Below are 19,763 nucleotides of genomic sequence, written 5' to 3' on the forward strand. Positions count from 1 at the left end.
CTGAATATTTCCACTTGGATTTCCTCAGCAAAATCTCAAAAATCGGCATACCCCCACCATTACACTCCTCTTGTTTTATTTATCTTAACGTAGCAACATTCATCTACACATATAAGTCATACACGCGAGAGCCATCCTAAAATCCTTTCCTTCCTTCCTTTCAGTTTGCAACTGCTATTTTTGAGCACTCATGGGTTAGGCATTGCTTAGGTACTGAGGATACAACTGATGGAGAAAATGTAATTCAGTAACCCCTGTGAATTTCAGCTTTCAAAATATTTGTAAGTCCATCTAACAGTTAAAAGTTGAGAGTCTTTGAATGTTTTCATTCAATCTAAACTGGAATCAAGAATATAATAGCTGAAATTGCATTAACTTCTGTGAGAAAGTAACATTTTAAGGCTGGATGCAGTGGCTCATGCCCGTAATCCTAGCACTTCCGGAGGCCAAGGTGGATGAATTGCTTGAGTCCAGGAGTTCATGTCTATCCTGGGCAACATGCTGACACCCCATCTCTACAGAAAATACAAAAATTAGCCTGGCATGGTGGCATGCGCCTGGAGTCCCAACTATTCAGGACAGGGCTGAGATAAGAGGATCATTTGGGCCTCTGAGGTCGAGGCTGCCGTGAGCTGTGTTTGTACCACTATATGCCAGCCTAGGCAAGAAAGTGAGACCCTGTCTCAAAAAAAAAAAAAAAAAGGAGGAAAGAAAGGCCGGTTGCATGGCCTGTAATCCCAGCACTTTGGGAGGCTGTGGTAGGTGGATTGCCTGAGATCAGTAGTTCGAGACCAGTCTGGCCAACATGGTGAAACCTCGTCTTTAATAAAAATACAAAGAAGATTAGCCAGACATGGTGGTGGTATGTACCTGTAATCCCAGCTACTCGGGAGGCTGAGGCAGGGGAATTGGTTGAACCAGGGCGGTGGAGGTTGCAGTGAGCCGAGATCGTGCCACTGCAGTCCAGCCTCTGGGACAGCGTGAGACTCTGTCTCAAAAAAAAAGATGATTTTTAAAAATATGGTATATTAACTCTTATGCTATTCTAAATATTACGTATTTGGCTGCCCTTTGGATATTAAAAATCTCAAAAATCAGCTACTAATTTTTTTTCATTTGCCTCTGAAACGTGTAGCTGTGAAAAGCAGCTTTTGTTATAAACTTGCTTTTAGAAAGAAGTGCTGCAACAAATTCTCTCATGGAATAGGAAAGATATTTTAGTTGAACTTACATGTTTAATTAGTACAGAACACATCTTCTAGAACCTTTTTACTTTTCACTTATCTTGATTGATTCATGTGTTTATCAGCTATGTATTGATTTTTCAGAACATTTATTTTCCACATGGTGAATGTGCCTGAATTATTGCTTGATCAAAATCCCTCAAGGAATGGTACAAAAATCATCAGTAAGTATCACATAAAGATTTTGGAGTTGCTGAAAAAGACTGATGAAAATACCCAAAATTTATTACGTTATTTACATGAGGTCCTTGTTAGATTTAACTGTACCAAACTTTAATCTACATTTAGAACATACTAGTATATAAATATATAACTGCCTTTACATGTTTGTATATATGAAGCCTGATAAGCATTATCTAATACAATACATCATCTATGTGACAGATACACTTTAAATGTTGTAGAGTTAAAAAATAACCAAGATTATGAATTTCAGAACTTAATAAATTTGGAGTAAATAACAGGGTGTCATGTATGTAGCATTCTACATGTGGTTTATTCCATTAGTCATTGTGCTTTATGCCAGTGCTACTTAGAGTAGCCTTTCCATTAACGTTTGTTCCAAGCCCTCAAGATAAGGAGCTTGTGCCAGAATATCAATCAGTACACTGCTTCCTTCATCAGAAAGGAAAAAATACTATGGAAAAAAATGTCCACTAAAATAAGCAATGTGCTTAGTGATGTAATTGATTTCCATGTTCGGTACCAGCTCCTTATTTTATTATGGGTCAGTAATAAACAATTTGCAGGTCAGAATATGTTCACGGACCACACTTTGAGTAGCAGTTTTATGTCTTGTGTATCAGACCTTTATGATACTGTTACAGGAATACATGTCCTGGTTCATACAGCTTATTTGTGTATAAATGTTTGGCACTTTTAGATTTGCATAATTCTTTAGTCTTTTTCCCCCTAACTTCTGCCCTTTTCCCTTAGTCTAATTACATGTTACCTTCCTGTATAGAAATTCTGTCCAGCAATAGTGTTTTCTACAAATGATTGCTTCTTGCTACCATGCAAGAACTCAGTCATATTCAGAGAACCAGATCTTGCTCATAAATCATAATCATGGAAATGGAGAAGTAGGTAACTTGTGTCACGTAACACTCCCTCCATACTTTCTGACACATTAATTGCCAGAGTGGAGATTGTGTTAACAACTTTGCCAGATACTGGTTTTATTACTTAGAGTGTCTAATGAACAGAGTTTAAAATGCCAGTCATTACCAAGAGAGCTATTCACCATTTTCTGCCTTACCTTGTCAATAAACTGGCTTTGTTTATAAAGCGGCTGCTATAAACATTCCTCACTTGCATAGTTCAACTCAACCAAGAAAATGCTCCATTAATAAATAGACGAGCTACTTTTAGAGTTTACTGAAGACAGATTAGGAGACTTGAAATTGCAGTCATATGTTGTTACCCGTTGGTTTACTGAGTGCATTTCTGTGTCATAAAATGACCAGGACACTGAAGCCTCATTTTCTCAGTGTTATAACAGTAAATTGTACATTTATAAATATTTTGTTATTTGTACAACTTATTTCCTCAGTTTTATATTTCAGGAACTATGAAAATATGACTATTGGTACATGCTTACATGGAGTTCTAATAGTTAATAAATCAAGAGAGCAAAAAAAAATTATTTAAGTCAAAATGTACCAGAATTTTTTATGAAATGGATTATGTGATGTTAACAGTTAACCATAAGTAGGGAGAAGTGTCAGCTTAGGAGTTTTAATGTAAACTTTTTAACCTAGAAGCATAAAGACTACAAGAAGAGGTTACATTGTGTTTTTAGTGTGTCCAAATATGTATCAACAAATTTGATCATTGGGAATCTAGACTTGATAGAGCATTTTTTTTTTTTTTTAAGACGCGGTTTCACCATGTCGGTCAGGCTGGTCTTGAATTCCCGACCTCAGGTGATCCACCCGCCCCGGCCTCCCAGAGTGCTGAGATTACAGGTGTGAGCAACCACGCCCAGTGATAGAGCATTTTATACAGTAGTTTGCATATTAGTATACCTAGAATAAAAGATTATTTCATTTAACATGTAGCTAAAATGTAAATAGTATTTTATTTTTGTTCTTTCTAAATGATGTCGTAGTAGCTTCCAGTGTATTTGTTAGATAATAAGACTTCAGGCCTAATAAAAAAAAAATCACAATCCGCCTCGGCCTCCCAAAGTGCTGGGATTACAGGCTTGAGCCACCGCACCCTGCCACAAGGTCAAGAGATCGAGACCATCCTGGTCAACATGGTGAAACCCCGTCTCTACTAAAAAAAAAAAATACAAAAAATTAGCTGGGCATGGTGGCGCATGCCTGTAATCCCAGCTACTCAGGAGGCTGAGGCAGGAGAATTGCCTGAACCCAGGAGGCGGAGGTTGCAGTGAGCCGAGATCATGCCATTGCACTCCAGCCTGGGTAACAAGAGCGAAACTCTGTCTGAAAAAAAAAAAAAAAAAAAATCACAATCCATTGATAACCCAAGAATCTTGTTTTATTTAACTAGGACTATTAGCAAACTCCTTGATTAAGCCTATTTCTGAGGTTGTTGAATAGCAGCAAGCATCCTGCTTGGTGTTCAGCGCCTTTGTCACATATACCTGTGGTATGAGTGCTTGGAAAAAGTGGGCACTTAGGTGTCTGTTATGTGCAGAGGGCTGAGCATATAGCATGATAGGCAGTGAGGTATTCTTTGATTTAATGAACACTAAAAAGTGTTTTGCAGCTTTACTTTTCCACCTCTGCTTTGTAGCATATGTGGTGTGTTTTCCATACAGATTTCTGAATCTTAGTTTTTTAAACTTTTTAAATGTAAATACCACCAACTTGATTCTACCACTGTCTTAAGCAAACAGAACACATACAAATGTAGGTTAATTATGTCAGCCTAGCTCCAAAGCCTCAGAGTTTTAAATTCCAGGTAGAATAATATTTTAAAAAGAAAAAATAGATGTCAATGTTATGTAGAGAAACAAAGGAACAAAATTGTAAATCCCTAAATTAATGTAAGAAATCACTTTTAGCAGTGTCTGTAAGTCAAAATATCTTTGACTGGTGCATGCATGCATATATTTCTCTCTCTCTCTCTCTCTCAGAAAAAATAATTGGCAAATTGTGCTTGCAGTTCCAGTGTTCCCTGGGTGGCTGCAAATTAATGTTAAGTCTTTATGGTACATAGACTATTAAATATCTTTTTTGAAGCTTGTGTAAATAAAGTAGACAAATTTCAAGTGTACTTGCCCAAAAAAATGCATTTTTTGCAAATACCAAGGCTGATAGTTTTTTTGTTTAAAATACTAGCTTGATGATTTGCCTTAGAAACTGAATTTCTACCAGTGCCTTGCAACTTAAAGTGAGTCTGTCACATAATTATAGGAGTGAGATATTGCTGAATATTTAAGTCTAAAACTCTCCATAAAGGGTCCATTTGGGCAGAACACTAAAAAATGACCTTTGGCTTAAAATATTATCTATGCATACCAAAAAAATGAGTTCCACTTCAGCTGTCTCATCCTGTCTAAAGAAAAATATTTTATCTAGCCATGAGTTAAAAGGACCTCCATGTAATATATATATTTATGATGAAATAGCTGAGACTGGGTAATTTTCTCAGTTTCCTTTAGTGACATCAAAATTTTTGTAGTGATACAAATCTTTCAAAGGAAAAATTCTTGATTATTTATAGAATCTGATTCTGTCTTACTAGCAATTTAGTAGAAAGTTGTATGATTGAGGGGAATACATAGAGTGCTTGTGGTGCTTTATTTTTTATGTAGATTTTGCTTTTAGACTTATTTTCAGCTATTGATTATATTATCTTCCTTACTTACCTCACCCTTGAAATCTTAACTGTAATTCTCTTGCCAATATGTACTACTATAGTAAGTAATACAATGAAAATAAGTTCTTAATCTGGCACACTTATCTCTGAACAGATGTGTATGACTACTTTTGTTTTTTTTAAAGTAAAATTAAAAATTCATAACCTTTAGAAAATTGAGATTTAGAAATGGAAATTTAGAAGAGACTATTTAAAATTACCTCATTTTATTTTCCTGTCTCTAAGCTACCTTGCTTGATCAGTTTGGGAATGTGAAAACTGTAAAGTCTTGTTTCCCAAAGTGCAGGTGCATTTTTTCTTGTTTAGCTAGGCAACATAAATAACAGTTACATTTACATAATTCTTAAATACATTAGTTTTAGTTCGTGAGCTGTTTGTGTAACAAAGGAACCACTCAGTAGGTGACAGTCCTGCTGCAGGTGTGAGTTCCTTCCAGTGATACCCTAGATAATCTCTGAAATTCAGAGTCAGCTTGTTCAGGGAATAGACTCAGCAGAGGTCACTACTAACAGGCCTATCAGAGGAGACTCTTTACAAAACCACTGAAAAAATGAGATTTTTTTCTGTATCAATATGAAATCTAGAGATTTGAGGAAAATCAAGCAAATGACAGATAAGAAGGACCAGCATGAAGAAACAGAACAGTTGATCCTCAAACATAAATATCGTAGGAAGCAGAAGCGTAAGTTCCCAGTATCCTCGGAGGTTACGGAGGGCAGTGGATTCACCAACCATAGAAAGCTGCTGTGAAAAAGTGTTATCAGAGACCAAGAAAGTCCTTGGAATTCAAGATATATATGATTGCTAAAGTAAATATTCTATCAAGGACTAAAGAATAGACTAGACATTGCCAAAGATCTAATTTGATAACATATGAAGCAGGTAGAACAGATGTTGGAAATATGAGGAAAAATTTTTTTTTAATGGACAAAACATACATTATCTTATGCAAATGTTAGGAAGAAAATCGTTTTTTAAATTGAAGAAAGTGTCTTGGCTGGGCATGGTGGCTCACCCTTGTAATCTCAGCACTTTGGGAGACTGAGGCAGGTAGATCACCTGAGGTCAGGAGTTTGAGACCAGCCTGACAAACATAGTGAAAACCGTCTCTACTGAAAATACAAAAATAAAAATAAAAATTAGCCGGGCATGGTAGTGTGCACCTATTATCTCAGCTACTCAGGAGGCTGAGGCAGGAGAATCGCTTGAACCAGGGAAGTGGAGGTTGCAGTGAGCCAAAATCACACCACTCACTGCACTCCAGTCTGGGCAACGAGAGTGAAACTCTCTCTCAAAAAATGAAGGAATGAATGAAAAAGAGAGGAGGAGGGGAGGGAAAGAAAAAGACTCCGTTTTTTAAAATTATTTTTTAAATTGCATTTCAGATTTTGGGGTACATGTGAAGAACATGCAAGATTGTTGCATAGGTACACACATGGCAGTGTGATGTGCTGCCTTCCTCCCCATCACCTATATCTGGCATTTCTCCCCATGCTATCTCTCCCCAACTCCCCACCCCCTGCTGTCCCTCCCCTGTTTCCCCCCTGCAGACCCCAGTGTGTGATGCTCCCCTCCCTGTGTTCATGTGTTCTCATTGTTCACCACCCACGTATGAGTGAGAACATGCAGTGTTTGATTTTCTGTTCTTGTGTCAGTTTGCCGAGAATGATGGTTTCCAGGTTCATCCATGTCCCTGCAAAGGACACGAACTCGTCGTTTTTGATGGCTGCGTAATATTCCATGGTATATATGTGCCACATTTTCCCTGTCCAGACTATCATTGATGGGCATTTGGGTTGGCTCCAGGTCTTTGCTGTTGTAAACAGTGCTGCAGTGAACATCGTGTGCATGTGTCCTTAGAGTAGAACAATTTATAATCCTTTGGATATATACCCAGTAGTAGGATTGCTGGGTCAAATGGAATTTCTATTTCTAGGTCCTTGAGGTATTGCCACTCTGTCTTCCACAATGGTTGAACTAATTTACACTCCCACCAACAGTGTAAAAGTGTTCCTATTTCTTCACATCCTCTCCAGCATCTGTTGTCTCTAGATTTTTTAATGATCGTCATTTTAACTGGCGTGAGGTGGTATCTCAGTGTGGTTTTGATTTGCATTTCTCTAATGACCAGTGATGATGGGCATTTTTTCATATGGTTGTTGATCTCATGTATGTCTTCTTTTGTATAGTGTCTGTTCATGTCCTTTGCCCACTTTTGAATGGGCTTGTTTGTTTTTTTTCTTGTAAATCTGTTTTAGTTCTTTGTAGATTCTAGATATCAGCCCTTTGTCAGATGGGTAAATGCAAAAATTTTTTCCCCTTCTGTTGGTTGCCAGTTCGTTCTAATAACTGTTTCTTTCACTGTGCAGAAGCTGTGAGTTTAATTAGGTCCCATTTGTCTATTTGGGCTTTTGTTGCCAATGCTTTTGGTGTATTGGCCATGAAGTCCTTGCGTATGCCTGTGTCCTGAATGGTTTTACCTAGATTTTCTTCTAGGGTTTTTATGGTGTTAGGTCTTATGTTTAAGTCTTGAATCTATTTGGAGTTAATTTTAGTGTAAGGTGTCAGGAAGGGGTCCAGTTTCTGCTTTTTGCACATGGCTACCCAGTTTTCCCAACACAATTTGTTAAACAGGGACTCCTTTCCCCATTGCTGTTTTTGTCAGGTTTGTCAAAGATCAGATGGTTGTAGATGTGTGGTATTGCCTCTGAGGCCTCTGTTCTGTTCCATTGCTCTTTATCTCTGTTTTGGTACCATTACCATGCTGTTTTGATTACTGTAGCCTTGTAGTATAGTTTGAAGTCCAGTAGTGTGATGCCTCCTGCTTTGCTTTTTTTTTTTTTTTTTTTTTTGCTTAGAATTGACTTGGCTATGCGGGCTCTCTTTTGGTTCCATACGAAGCTGAAGGTGGTTTTTTCCAGTTCTGTGAAGATCATTGGTAGCTTAATGGGGATAGCGTTGAATCTGTAAATTACTTTGGGCAGTAGGGTCATTTTCACAGTATTGATTCTTCCTAACCATAAACATGGAATGTTTCTTCATCTGTTTGTGTCCTCTCTTATTTCGTTGAACAGTGGTTTGTAGTTCTCCTTGAAGAGGTCCTTTACATCCTTTGTTAGTTCTATTCCCAAGTATTTTATTCTCTTTGTAGCAATTGTGAATGGCAGTTCGTTCTTAATGTGGCTCTATTTTAAGTCTGTTATTGGTGTATAGGAATGCTTGTGATTTTTGGACATTGGTTTTGTATCCTGAGACTTTGCTGAAGTTGCTTATCAGTTTCAGGAGATTTTGGGCTGAGACAGTGCGGTCTTCTAGATATACAGCATTGTCATCTGCAAAGAGAGTCATTTTGACTTCCTCCTTTCCTATTTGAATACCCTTTATTTCTTTTTCTTGCCTGATTGCTCTGGTTAGAACTTCCAATACTATATTGAATACGAGTGGTGAGAGAGGGCATCCTTGTCTAGTGCCAGATTTCAAAGGGAATGCTTCCAGTTTTTGCCCATTCAGTATGATATTGGCTGTTGGTTTGTCATAAATAGCTTTTATTATTTTCATATACGTTCCGTCAATACCTAGTTTATTGAGGGTTTTTAGCATAAAGAGCTGTTGAATTTTGTCAAAGGCCTTCTCTGCATCTGTTGAGATAATCATGTGGTTTTTGTCTTTGGTTCTGTTCATGTGGTGAATTACATTTATAGACTTGCATATGTTGAACCAGCCTTGCATCCCCGGGATGAAGCCTACTTGATCATGGTGGATAAGCTTTTTCATGTGCTGTTGCAGTCAGTTTGCCGGTATTTTATTGAAGATTTTTGCATCTGTGTTCATCATGGATATTGGCCTGAAGTTTTCTTTTCTTGTTGAGTCTCTTCCGGATTTTGGTATCAGGATGATGTTGGTCTCATAAAATGATTTGGGAAGGATTCCCTCTTTTTAGGTTGTTTGGATTAGTTTCAGAAGGAGTGGTACCAGCTCCTCTTTGTATGTCTGGTAGAATTCGGCTCTGAACCCATCTGGACCTGGGCTTTTTTGGGGTGGTAGGCTCTTTTATTTTATTTTATTATTTTTTTTTTTTTGAGATGGAGTTTCGCTCTTGTTATCCACGCTGGAATGCAATGGCGCGATCTCGGCCCACCACAACCTCCACCTCCTGGGTTCAGGCAATTTTCCTGCCACAGCCTCCTGAGTAGCTGGGATTACAGGCACGCGCCACCATGCCCAGCTAAGGTAGACTCTTAATTGCTGCCTCAATTTCAGACCTTGTTGTTGGCCTATTCAGGGTTTCAGCTTCTTCCTGGTTTCGGAGGATGCAAGTGTCCAGGAATTTATCCATTTCTTCCATGTTTACTAGTTTATGTGCATAGAGATGTTTGTAATAATCTCTGATGGTGGTTTGTATTTCTGTGGAATCTGTGGTGATATCCCCTTTATCGTTTTTTATTGCATCTATTTGATTCTTCTCTCTTCTTTTTTATTAATCTGGCTAGTGGTCTATTTTGTTTATCTTTTTGAAAAACCAGCTCCTGGGTTTATTGATTTTTTTGAAGGGTTATTTGTGTCTCTATCTTCTTCATTTCTGCTCTGATCTTAGTTATTTCTTGTCTTCTGCTAGCTTTTGAGTTTTTTTTAATCTTGTTCCTCTAGCTCTTTCAATTTTGACGATAGGGTGTCAATTTTAGATCTCTCCTTGCTTCTCATGTGGGCATATATGAGGCTATATATTTTCCTCTAGACACTGCTTTAAATGTGTCCCAGAGATTCTGGTATGTTTGTCTTCGTTCTCACTGGTTTCGAAGAACATCTTTATTTCTGCCTTCATTTCGTTGTTTATCCAGTCAACATTCAAGAGCCAGTTGTTCAGTTTTCATGAAGCTGTGCAATTCTGAGTCAGTTTCTCAATTCTGATTTCTAACTTGATTGCACTGTGGTCTGAGAGACTGTTTGTTATGAATTCCGTTCTTTTGCATTGGCTGAGGCGTGATTTACTTCTAATTATGTGGTCAATTTTAGAGTAGGTGATGTGGTGCTGAGAAGAATGTATATTCTGTGGATTTGGGGTGGAGAGGTCTGTAAATGTCTATTAGGTTTGCTTGTTCCAGGTCTGATTTCAAGTCCTGGATATCCTTGTTAATTTTCTGTCTCATTGATCTGTCTAATACTGACAATGGGGAAATAATGTCTCCCACTGTTATTGTGTGGGAGTCTTAAGTTTCTTTGTAAGTCATTCAGAATTTGTTTTATGTATCTGGGTGCTCCTGTATTGGGTGCATATATATTTAGGATCATTAGCTCTTCTTTTTGCATTGATCCTTTTACCATTATGTAATGTCCTTGTCTCTTTTGATCTTTGTTGGTTTAAAGTCTATTTTATCAGAGATGAGAATTGCAACTCCTGCTTTTTTTTTTTTTTCCCCCTCTCCATTTGCTTGGTAAATCTTCATCCCTTTATTTTGAGCCTTTGTATATTCTCGCATGTTAGATGGGTTTCCTGGATACAGCACACTGATGGGTTTTGGCTTTTTATCCAATTTGCCAGTCTGTGTCTTTTGATTGGGGCATTTAGCCCATTTACATTTAGGGTTAATGTTGTTAAGTGTGAATTTGATCCTGCCATTTTGATGCTAGCTGGCTGTTTTGCCCATTAGTTGATGCAGTTTCTTCATTGTGTTGATGGTCTTTACCATTTGGTATGTTTTTTGACTGGCTGCTACTGGTTGTTCCTTTCTGTGTTTAGTGCTGCTTTCAAGAGCTCTTGTAAAGCAGGCCCAGTGGTGAAATCTCTTGAGTACTTGCTTGTTCATAAAGGATTTTATTTTTCCTTCACTTATGAAGCTTAGTTTGGCTGGATATGAAATTCTGTGTTGAAACTTCTTTTATTTAAGGATGTTGAATATTGGCCCCTACTCTCTTCTGACTTGTAGGGTTTCTGCTGAGAGATCTGCTGTTGAGTCTGATGGGCTTCCCTTTGTGAGTAACCTGACCTTTCTGTCTGGCCGCCCTTAGCATTTTCTCCTTCGTTTCAACCCTGGTGAATCTGACGATTATGTTCCTTGGGGTTGCTTTTCTTGAGGAATATCTTTGTGATGTTCTCTGTATTACCTGGACTTGAATGTTGGCCTGCCTTGCTATGTTGGGGAAGTTTTCCTGGATAATATCCTGAAGAGTATTTTCCAGGTTGGATTGATTCTCTCTGTCACATTCAGGTACATCTATCAAACGTAGATTACATCATTTCACATAATCCCATATTTCTTGGAGACTTTTCTCATTCCTTTTTACCCCTTTTTCTCTAATCTTGCCTTCTTGTTTTATTTCCTTGAGTTGATCTTCGACCTCTGATATCCTTTCTTCTGGTTAGTCAGTTCGGCTGTTGAAACTTGTGTATGCTTCACGAAGTTCTCATGTTGTGTTTTTCAGCTCCATCCATTCACTTATATTCCTCTCTAAGTTGTTTTTCCTCGTTAGCATTTCATCAAATCTTTTTTCAAGGTTCTTAGTTTCTTTTCATTGGGTTAGAACATGTTCTTTTAGCCCACAGAAGTTTCTTATTACCCTCCTTCTGAAGCCTGATTCTGTCAATTCATCACATTCATTCTCCATCCAGCCTTGTTCCCTTGTGAGGAATTGTGATCCCTTGTAGTAGGAGAGGCGTTCTGGTTTCGGGTGTTTTCATCCTTTTTGCACTGGTTTCTTCCCATCTTTGTGGATTCATCCACCTGTCGTCTTTGTAGTTGTTGACTTTAAGATTGGGTCTCTGAGTGGACATGCAGTTTGTTGATAATGAAGTTATTTTCTTTCTGTTTCTTAGTTTTCCATCTAACAATCTGGCCCCTTTGCTGTAGAACTGCTGAGGTCCACTCCAGGCCCTGCTTGCCTGGGGATCACCTGCAGCAGCCTCCATGCTTTCGCTGGGAGCTGCAATGTTGAGCTGCTCCTAGTCAGCCATCTTGGATCTCTCCCCCCAAAGAAAGACTCTTAAGAATTACTTTTACATCAAAGCGAATTTTTTTAAACCTAGAATTCTGTCACCTGCCAACCATCAATCTGTTAAAAAGGCTAAAGAAGAACGTCCTTGGATACACTTTCTATTCCTTTTCTGGAAAATTATTCAAATATATTGCTTTTTAGTGATACAAAATATAAGACTAAAATATATGGAAACTTATAATTTTTTTCTTTTTTTTGAGATCTTGCTGTATTGTCCAGGCTAGTCTTGAACTGATGGGCTCAAGGGATCCTTCTGTCGAAGCCTCCTACGTATCTGGGACTATAGATGTCTGCTACCATGCCCAGTTCTAACTCAAGATTTGGATTTAAAAAAAAAATTCCAGAATGACAGCAACAAGCAATTGGCATATCTTAGAACAAAATTTCAAAGAACTTTTTGAAGTCTATTATCAAGAAAAGAGTAGTTCCTAGTATTTGTATTGCATGAATTTGATTGAGCGTTTATTGTGTCATGCTATTGATGATATGATGGCATTTTGTACTGATGAACAAGAAAAACGACAAAAACTCCAGGGTAAATACGATGCAGTCTAAAATAATAGCATGATTTTGGACTTTTCATGAAGTATAAGCATAATTTTTGAAATGAAAATAGTAGGTCAGGGAATTTAAAAGGGCCAAGAGGACAAGCCTAAGTTTTAAAAGTTCTCTTTATTATTTCCAAGTTAATTAAGTTCAAATAAAATCAAGTGTAATGCTTTAAAATAAGCTATTCAAAATGTTTCTCCTGGGTGGTGGGATTATTTTATAGGTAGCTTTTTATTATTTTACCCATTTCTCTCTGGCTTTCTGGCATAAAGGTTTATAACAGAAGTACAATAAAGGTTATTTTAAAATAAAATAAAGATCACTAAAATACAGCTCAGGATTTTCTTTATGTACTTAGCGCATCTGAATGAAAAGACCATATAAACAAACACCATTCCCAATGTAAAGATAATTTTTCTTAGTAGTAATCCTACTGTTAAAAGAATACCTGGTTGAACATGGTGGCTCACATCTAGAATCCCAGCACTTTTGAGAGGACAAAGAGGGCAGATTACTTGAACCCAGGAGCTTGAGACGAGCATAGGCAACATGGCAAAACTCCATGTCTACAAAAAAAAAAAAAAAAAAGTGGCCAAGAATGGTGGTGCACACCTGTAGTCCCAGCTATTTAGGGAGCTGAGTTGGGAGGATCGCTTGAGCCCAGGATGTTGAGGCTTCAGTGAGCTATGTTCACACCACCACACTCCAGCCGGGGCAACAGAGCTAGATCCTGTCTCAAAAAAAAAAGACCAGTTTATAATCACTAGTTTATAATGGTTTAAGATTCAAGGCATGACTTTTTCTTTATTAAATTATATTAATAGTTTATATGTAAATCAAGATATTTATGTCTTAGATATGAATATCTCAAAATCAAGTAAAGAATAGCATGGGGAGAAATGACAGATACAGGCGAGGGGACGGAAGGCAGAAAACCACACTGCTATGTGTGTACCTATGCAACAATCTTGCATGTTCTTCACATGTACCCCAGAACCTAAAATGCAATTAAAAAAAAAAAGATTCTATATGAAAAAAAAAAAAAAGAATAGACAAATACCAAATTCATATATGAAATTCAATTTTAATCTCAGGTGAGTATGTTTAATAGCATTTTGTTTTCTTAATTTAAAATTCACTTATGTAAATTAATAACAGATCTCATTTAAAATAATACTTTGTTCTAGAGACTAGATTTTTGTGCAGGGTTGTTTTGTCAGTTTACTCAATCATGAAATAAAGGTAGAAGATATTTATTCAGATGCTTATGGAAAGGCCACAAAATATGGTATCATTTTATTGGATGTTTATACAGTTGTCTTACCTATAGTAGGTGTCTTTTATATACTAAGAAGTAACATAGCGTGATGGTTGTACCAATTTTGGAGTCAGAGAAATTCGGGTTTGAAGATGTAGCTCTGCCATTTACTAGCTTAAGTGTCATGACAGATGTATTATTAACATTACATAGCAGTATTCTGGACATGTAAGATGGACATAGATGAATGTGACCGTTTAGAGACTTCCATAAGTATTCATTTTATCAAGGCTTACTTTCAATGAAAAGTTCTCTACTTAGCTGTAGAAACTTTTAAAATTAATGGTATACTGGCATTAAATTGCAGTTAGCAAATGCAACAAAGTTGATATTATTGTGTCCCTCCCCATTTGCTATCTCCACTCCATTTCCTTTCCCTTTTAAGAAGTACTAGAAAATATTTTACACAAATGACTGTCAATTATGACTAGTACTTTTATAATAAAAAATTCCACCAAACACTAATATATTAAAAATTAGATATAAGAAAATAAGTTTATTTACTCTATTTCTTCTTTCTTTCACGCCTCCCTGACCTCTTCTTCCCCGTCCGTGAAAAGTTTGTATCTACATATTTCCATTGTTTATTTGAAAGACTGAGGGTTTCCATTGCATTATTCTAAAGGACCACATACTTCCAATTGTAGCCCTGTAATAAGTGAAGTAAGCGCCTGGAATGAGCTTGAATCTTGTTGCCTTCAATCTTGTAGTACAGTGTTAAACAAATAAGGGATTACCAGGCATCCCCAAACTATGGCCCGTGGGCCGCATGCGGCCCCCTGAGGCCATTTATCTGGCCCCCCGCCGCACTTCAGGAAGGGGCACCTCTTTCATTGGTGGTCAGTGAGAGGAGCACAGTATGTGGCAGCCCTCCAACAGTCTGAGGGACAGTGAACTGGCCCCCTGTGTAAAAAATTTGGGGACGCCCGGATTCGACTTTGGCCTTCTAAAATTGACATATGGGCCTTATTGAATTTGGCAGTATTTGATGTCAAAAGTACTTTACTTAAAAGTTTTTAATTTACATGATACATTCTTCTCTTTTTTGTAAGCGATGAGTTACTGTTTATCATATGCATGGTATATGTGCAAAGTATGCCAGACCTTTCACATAAATGAGTTAAATCCTTTTAACAGTCCTGTGAGCATTAATTGCTAATACTAGATTACTGACGTTTTACATGTCAGAGCAAAGATTCAAACTTAAAACTAGCCAGAACTGTGTGATTTTGCACTACACTGGGCTGATTGTTGCTGAGTATGCAAAGTTCAGAGTCAGATGATCCTGCTGTTAACATGTAACTGAAATTTGAATTTTATGTACCTTTATTTGATTTAATTACACCTATTTTGAAGTGTACCAAGACAATTCTTCATTATGCTTGAATGTAACACTTTCTATTGGGCAAAAAGGGTGCTGAAAATGAAGTAAATAATTTTTGTTTGTTTGTTTTTTTGCCATAGAGCCTACTATTAACTAATTTTTAATCCTTGGGCTCATGCCTGCAATGCCAACACTTTAGGAGGCAGAGGCAGAGGCAGAAGGATCACTTTAGGCCACGAGTTCGAGACTAACCTGGGCAACAGCAAACTCCATCTCTACCAAAAAAAAAAAAAAAAAAATGGCCTGGGTGTGGTGTGCCATCTATAGTCCCAGCTACTTAAGAGGCTGAGGCAGGAGGATCTCATGAGCCCAAGGGCTCAAGGTTACAGTGAGCTGTAATTGTTCCACTACACTCTAGCCTGGGCAACAGAGGGAGACCCTGTGTAAAAAAAATTTTTTTTTTAATTATAGGGCTGCTTTTTACTGTAAGTGTACTACAATATCATTGTATCTAGGCTAATTTTATTTTAAAATCTCCAATTACTGTTCTAATTGCCTCATAAAATCATATGTGTTTTAAAATTTTTTTTGAAATCAGAATCCAAATAAAGTCCATGTATTGCAATTGGTTATGTCTGAATATCTTTTAACCTATAGATATTCCCCTTCCTTCCTTTCTTATGTTCTTGCAGTTTTCTGTTGAAATAACCTGATAAATTTTCTCAGAGTCTGGATTTTGAGTATTGCATCTCCATACTTTGTTGTTTTTTTTCTTTCTTTCTTTTTTTGATTTTTGTTTGTTTGTTTGTTTGTTTCTGAGACAGAGTTTCACTCTTGTTGCCCAGGCTGGAGTGCAGTGGCAGAGTCTCAGCTCACTGCAGCCTCCACTTCCGGGGTTCAAGCATTTCTCCTGCCTCAGCCTCCTGAGTAGCTGGAGTTACAGGCACCTGCCACCTCACCTGGCTAATTTTTGTATTTCTAGTAGAGACAGTGTTTTACCACATTGGCCAGGCTGGTCTCGAACTCCTGACTGACCTAAGGTGATCCACCTGCCTCAGCCTCACAAAGTGCTAGGATTACAGGCATGAGCCACTGCACCCAGCCCATAGTTTCTTTTAAAGCACATTTTTTCAAGTGTTTTCTTATCTTAGTTTCCAATTTTTACAGTTTACCTATAGTGATTTCAATGCTGAAAGAAGAATTTGCTTGTGGGGAATTTGCTGGAGTTTTACAGGAGACTGTAATGTTAACTTCAACGGCTCTGATCAGTTTTCTTAATTTTTGTCAAGACTGAGATGAACATTGGACTTTTTTTGAAACATTTCTAGCACTCAGTATTAACATAAACTTGTTGTACAGTTACTACAGTCATTTACATAATCATTTTGCCCATAATTTTAAAACCTTATTTTTCTTTTTATTTTGTTTGAGACAGAGTCTCGTGCTGTCACCCAGGCTGGAGTGCAGTGGTGCGATCTCTGCTCACTGCAACCTCCACCACCTGAGTTCCAGCGATTGTACTGCCTCAGCCTCCTGGGTAGCTGTGACTACAGGTACGCGCTACCATGTCCAACTAATTTTGTATTTTTAGTAGATAGGGGGTTTCACCATGTTGGCCAGGCTGGTCTCAAAACTCCTGACCTCAGGTGGTCCACCTGCCTCGGCCTCCCAAAGTGCTGGAATTACAGGCATGAGCCACCGCTCCTGACCTAAAACCTTATTCTTCATTGCTGTTCTTCAAAATGTTGATAGACTTAGTGACTTTCTTTGTTACAATATCTCTCTCCCTCTAAGTAAGTATTTCATGTAAGTTCTTTAATTTTCCTTTGCTTCACAATTCAATAGTCTTTCAGTGAGCTTCTGTAGAACACCAAAGATTTACTTTTTTTTTTTTTTTTTTGAGGCAGTCTTGCTGTGTTGCCCAGACTGGAGTGCAGTGGCATCATCTCAGCTCACTGCAACCTCTGCCTCCTGGGTTCAAGTGATTCTCCTGCCTCAGCTTCCCAAGTAACTGGGATTACAGGTGCCTGCTACCATGCCCAGCTAATTTTTGTATTTTTAGTAGAAACGGGGTTTCACCATGATGGTCAGGCTGGTCTTGAACTCCTGATCCCAGGATATCCTCCTGCCTCTGCCTCCCAAAGTGCTGGAATTACATGCGTGAGCCACCACGTCTGGCAAAGATTTATTTTACCCAATCATTTCCTTATTTATCTTAATTGTATTATTACTTGTGTCTGCAGTTTTTTTAATATTCATAAAATATCAAATAATTATACAAACACTACTATATAAACATGGTGCCATTATGTGAAATAAGAAATTTTGTTGGCAAAAATGTTCAGCAGCTGAGAAAACCAGGAGCTCAGTGTAGGAAGACAGGCAAGTCAGTGCATGTGTGAAAGCTTTTATATGAGAACTAAGGATGATATGTGAAGCAAATCAAATAGCAAATTCTGTGGCAAGTCATGGCACATGGATGAAATATTTGGCACCTCTTCAGATTGCTGAGGTTAGAGGAAACATGAGCAGTGAATTATCCAGACAGTAGTTGCCACCTGGATATGACACAAAATTATATAGTGAATAAATTTGTATTCGTTGTTTGCATCTCTTTCTACACTTCTCTCTTATCTCACCATAAGCACCCCCACTTAATTTCTTGATGTTTTAGTACAGTTCTAAAACTCATTGTACATTTAACATTAAGCACCTACTATGTGTTAGGCCTTATGAAAGTTCCTCTGTATAGATCACAGGCTTATATTTGAAGTAACTTTTGATTAATGTGGAAAACAAAAGCAGAAGATTACAGCTACCATAGCGATGTTACCTTCTCTCCAGAAGACTCCCAAATTCCATAAATGGGCCTTTTTTCCCCTCAGTAACCACACTCGTACCCCTCTCATCCTTCACTCTACATGTATAACATATATAAGCTTTTCATTCCCTGATTGCTATAGATAGTGCTCTTAATAAAGTGCTACTTTTGTAAGTTTACAGAAGGCTAAATTGTGTTTTTAAGCACTTTCCTAGAATTCATAGAACGCATTGGGGTATTGTGGAGCAGATAGCTTTTTCTTTCTCCCTTGTCTTTTCTGGGAAACAGACAATATTTGACTTCTTATGTCTCAGTGATCAGTATGACAGGGATAAAAGTGCACACCTTTTGAAATGATTCTAAACCAGTGATGTTCCCAAGGAGTGATTAGGAGGTTCTTTACCTCCTTCCAAACCACTTCAAATAAACATATAATCTAAGTAAATTCCAATGCAAATACACTTTCAAGTCTACTTCCCGTCTTCCTTCCCACAACAGATTACTACCCTAATCCCTTCCTATATATACATTCTTTAAAAAGGCTAGTCAAATAAGCAGTGGGAGTAGAAAAAGAATAAATCTGTAACTGGTTGTGATCAGTTAGTTCTAAACACCGTTGCACCTGTACTAACATGTATAAATTCCCGACTGCTCCTCTCCCTGACCGTTAATCTGAAATGTCTAGTTAAACAGTTGGGAAATAATATAGAGAAACTGATAAGAATCCACATAAATATGCATGAAAGTTTGGGGAAGAGGACGTTCTACACTAATATGGCTAATGTGTTTAGCAAGAAGCAATGAAAGGGAAGTCGTGGTAGAACTCACTGAAATCAGAAATTCCTTGGGCTGCATCCCTTAGTAGGTGACCCTGGAAAAACTACTTAGTGGCTTGATTTGTCTCTTAAATGAGGATAATAATAGCTGTTGTAAAGACCAAATATTATTTGCTCAGCAAATAATAGGGCTTAATAAATAGTAGTAGTGGCTGTTCTGAGTGCAGTGGTATTTACAAGTAATTGATTACAACTAGTTACAGATGTCTTTGTGCTACTCCACTCACACTGCTTCACTTGACTGGCCTAAGAAAAATGGTGGTAATAGTGAAGGTGGTGGTCCATATTTTGAGAGTTCTTTATCATCATTGGAGTTTTTATGTTACCCTACAGTGGGTAGCCCTCAGGTGAGAATAAGAAATGATAGGTAGTACTGATCACATTGTGGTTTAAGTGATTACTGATCTAGCCAAGGAATGATAAGACCCTGAGCTGAGATAGTAGTAGTGGGAATAGAGAGAAAATAGACTTAAGAGAGAGTCCAGGCTGGGCACAGTGGCTCACACCTATAATCCTAGCACTTTGGGAGGCCAAGGTGGGAAGATTGCTTGAGGCCACGAGTTCAAGACCAGCCTGGGCAATATAGTGAGTCCCCATCTCTACAAAAAAACTAGTCAGGTATGGTGGTGTGTACCTGTAGTTCTAGCTACGGGGGAGGCTGAGGTGGGAAGATAATTTGAGTCCAGGTGGGAGGCTGCAGTGAGCTGTGATTGCACCACTGCATTCCAGCCTGGGCAACAGAGCAAGACCCTGCCTCAAAAAAAGAACAGAAGCGAGAGAGTCCAGAAATCAAAACTCTGAACAGTTGAATTTGGAAGTTGAGGAATTG

The 19,763-nt window shown here is 37.9% G+C and overlaps 1 protein-coding gene across 8 annotated transcripts in view; it reads left to right on the plus strand.

Annotated features, from left to right (window-relative positions):
• The window catches only part of ANKRD12 (ankyrin repeat domain 12), a 146,451-nt gene that overhangs the window by 96,080 nt on the left and 30,608 nt on the right, over nt 1-19,763 (plus strand). The window contains exon 2 of one of the 8 annotated variants that reach the window (XM_074383770.1): nt 1,329-1,408. The exons of the other annotated variants lie outside the window; for them this stretch is intronic. Coding sequence (XP_074239871.1) covers nt 1,345-1,408 — 64 coding nt within the window. The 5' untranslated portion in view covers nt 1,329-1,344. The remainder of the gene's footprint in view (nt 1-1,328; nt 1,409-19,763) is intronic. 8 annotated transcript variants of the gene reach the window in all.

The sequence above is a fragment of the Saimiri boliviensis genome, chromosome 13, assembly GCF_048565385.1.
Source record: "Saimiri boliviensis isolate mSaiBol1 chromosome 13, mSaiBol1.pri, whole genome shotgun sequence".
NCBI lineage: Eukaryota > Metazoa > Chordata > Mammalia > Primates > Cebidae > Saimiri > Saimiri boliviensis.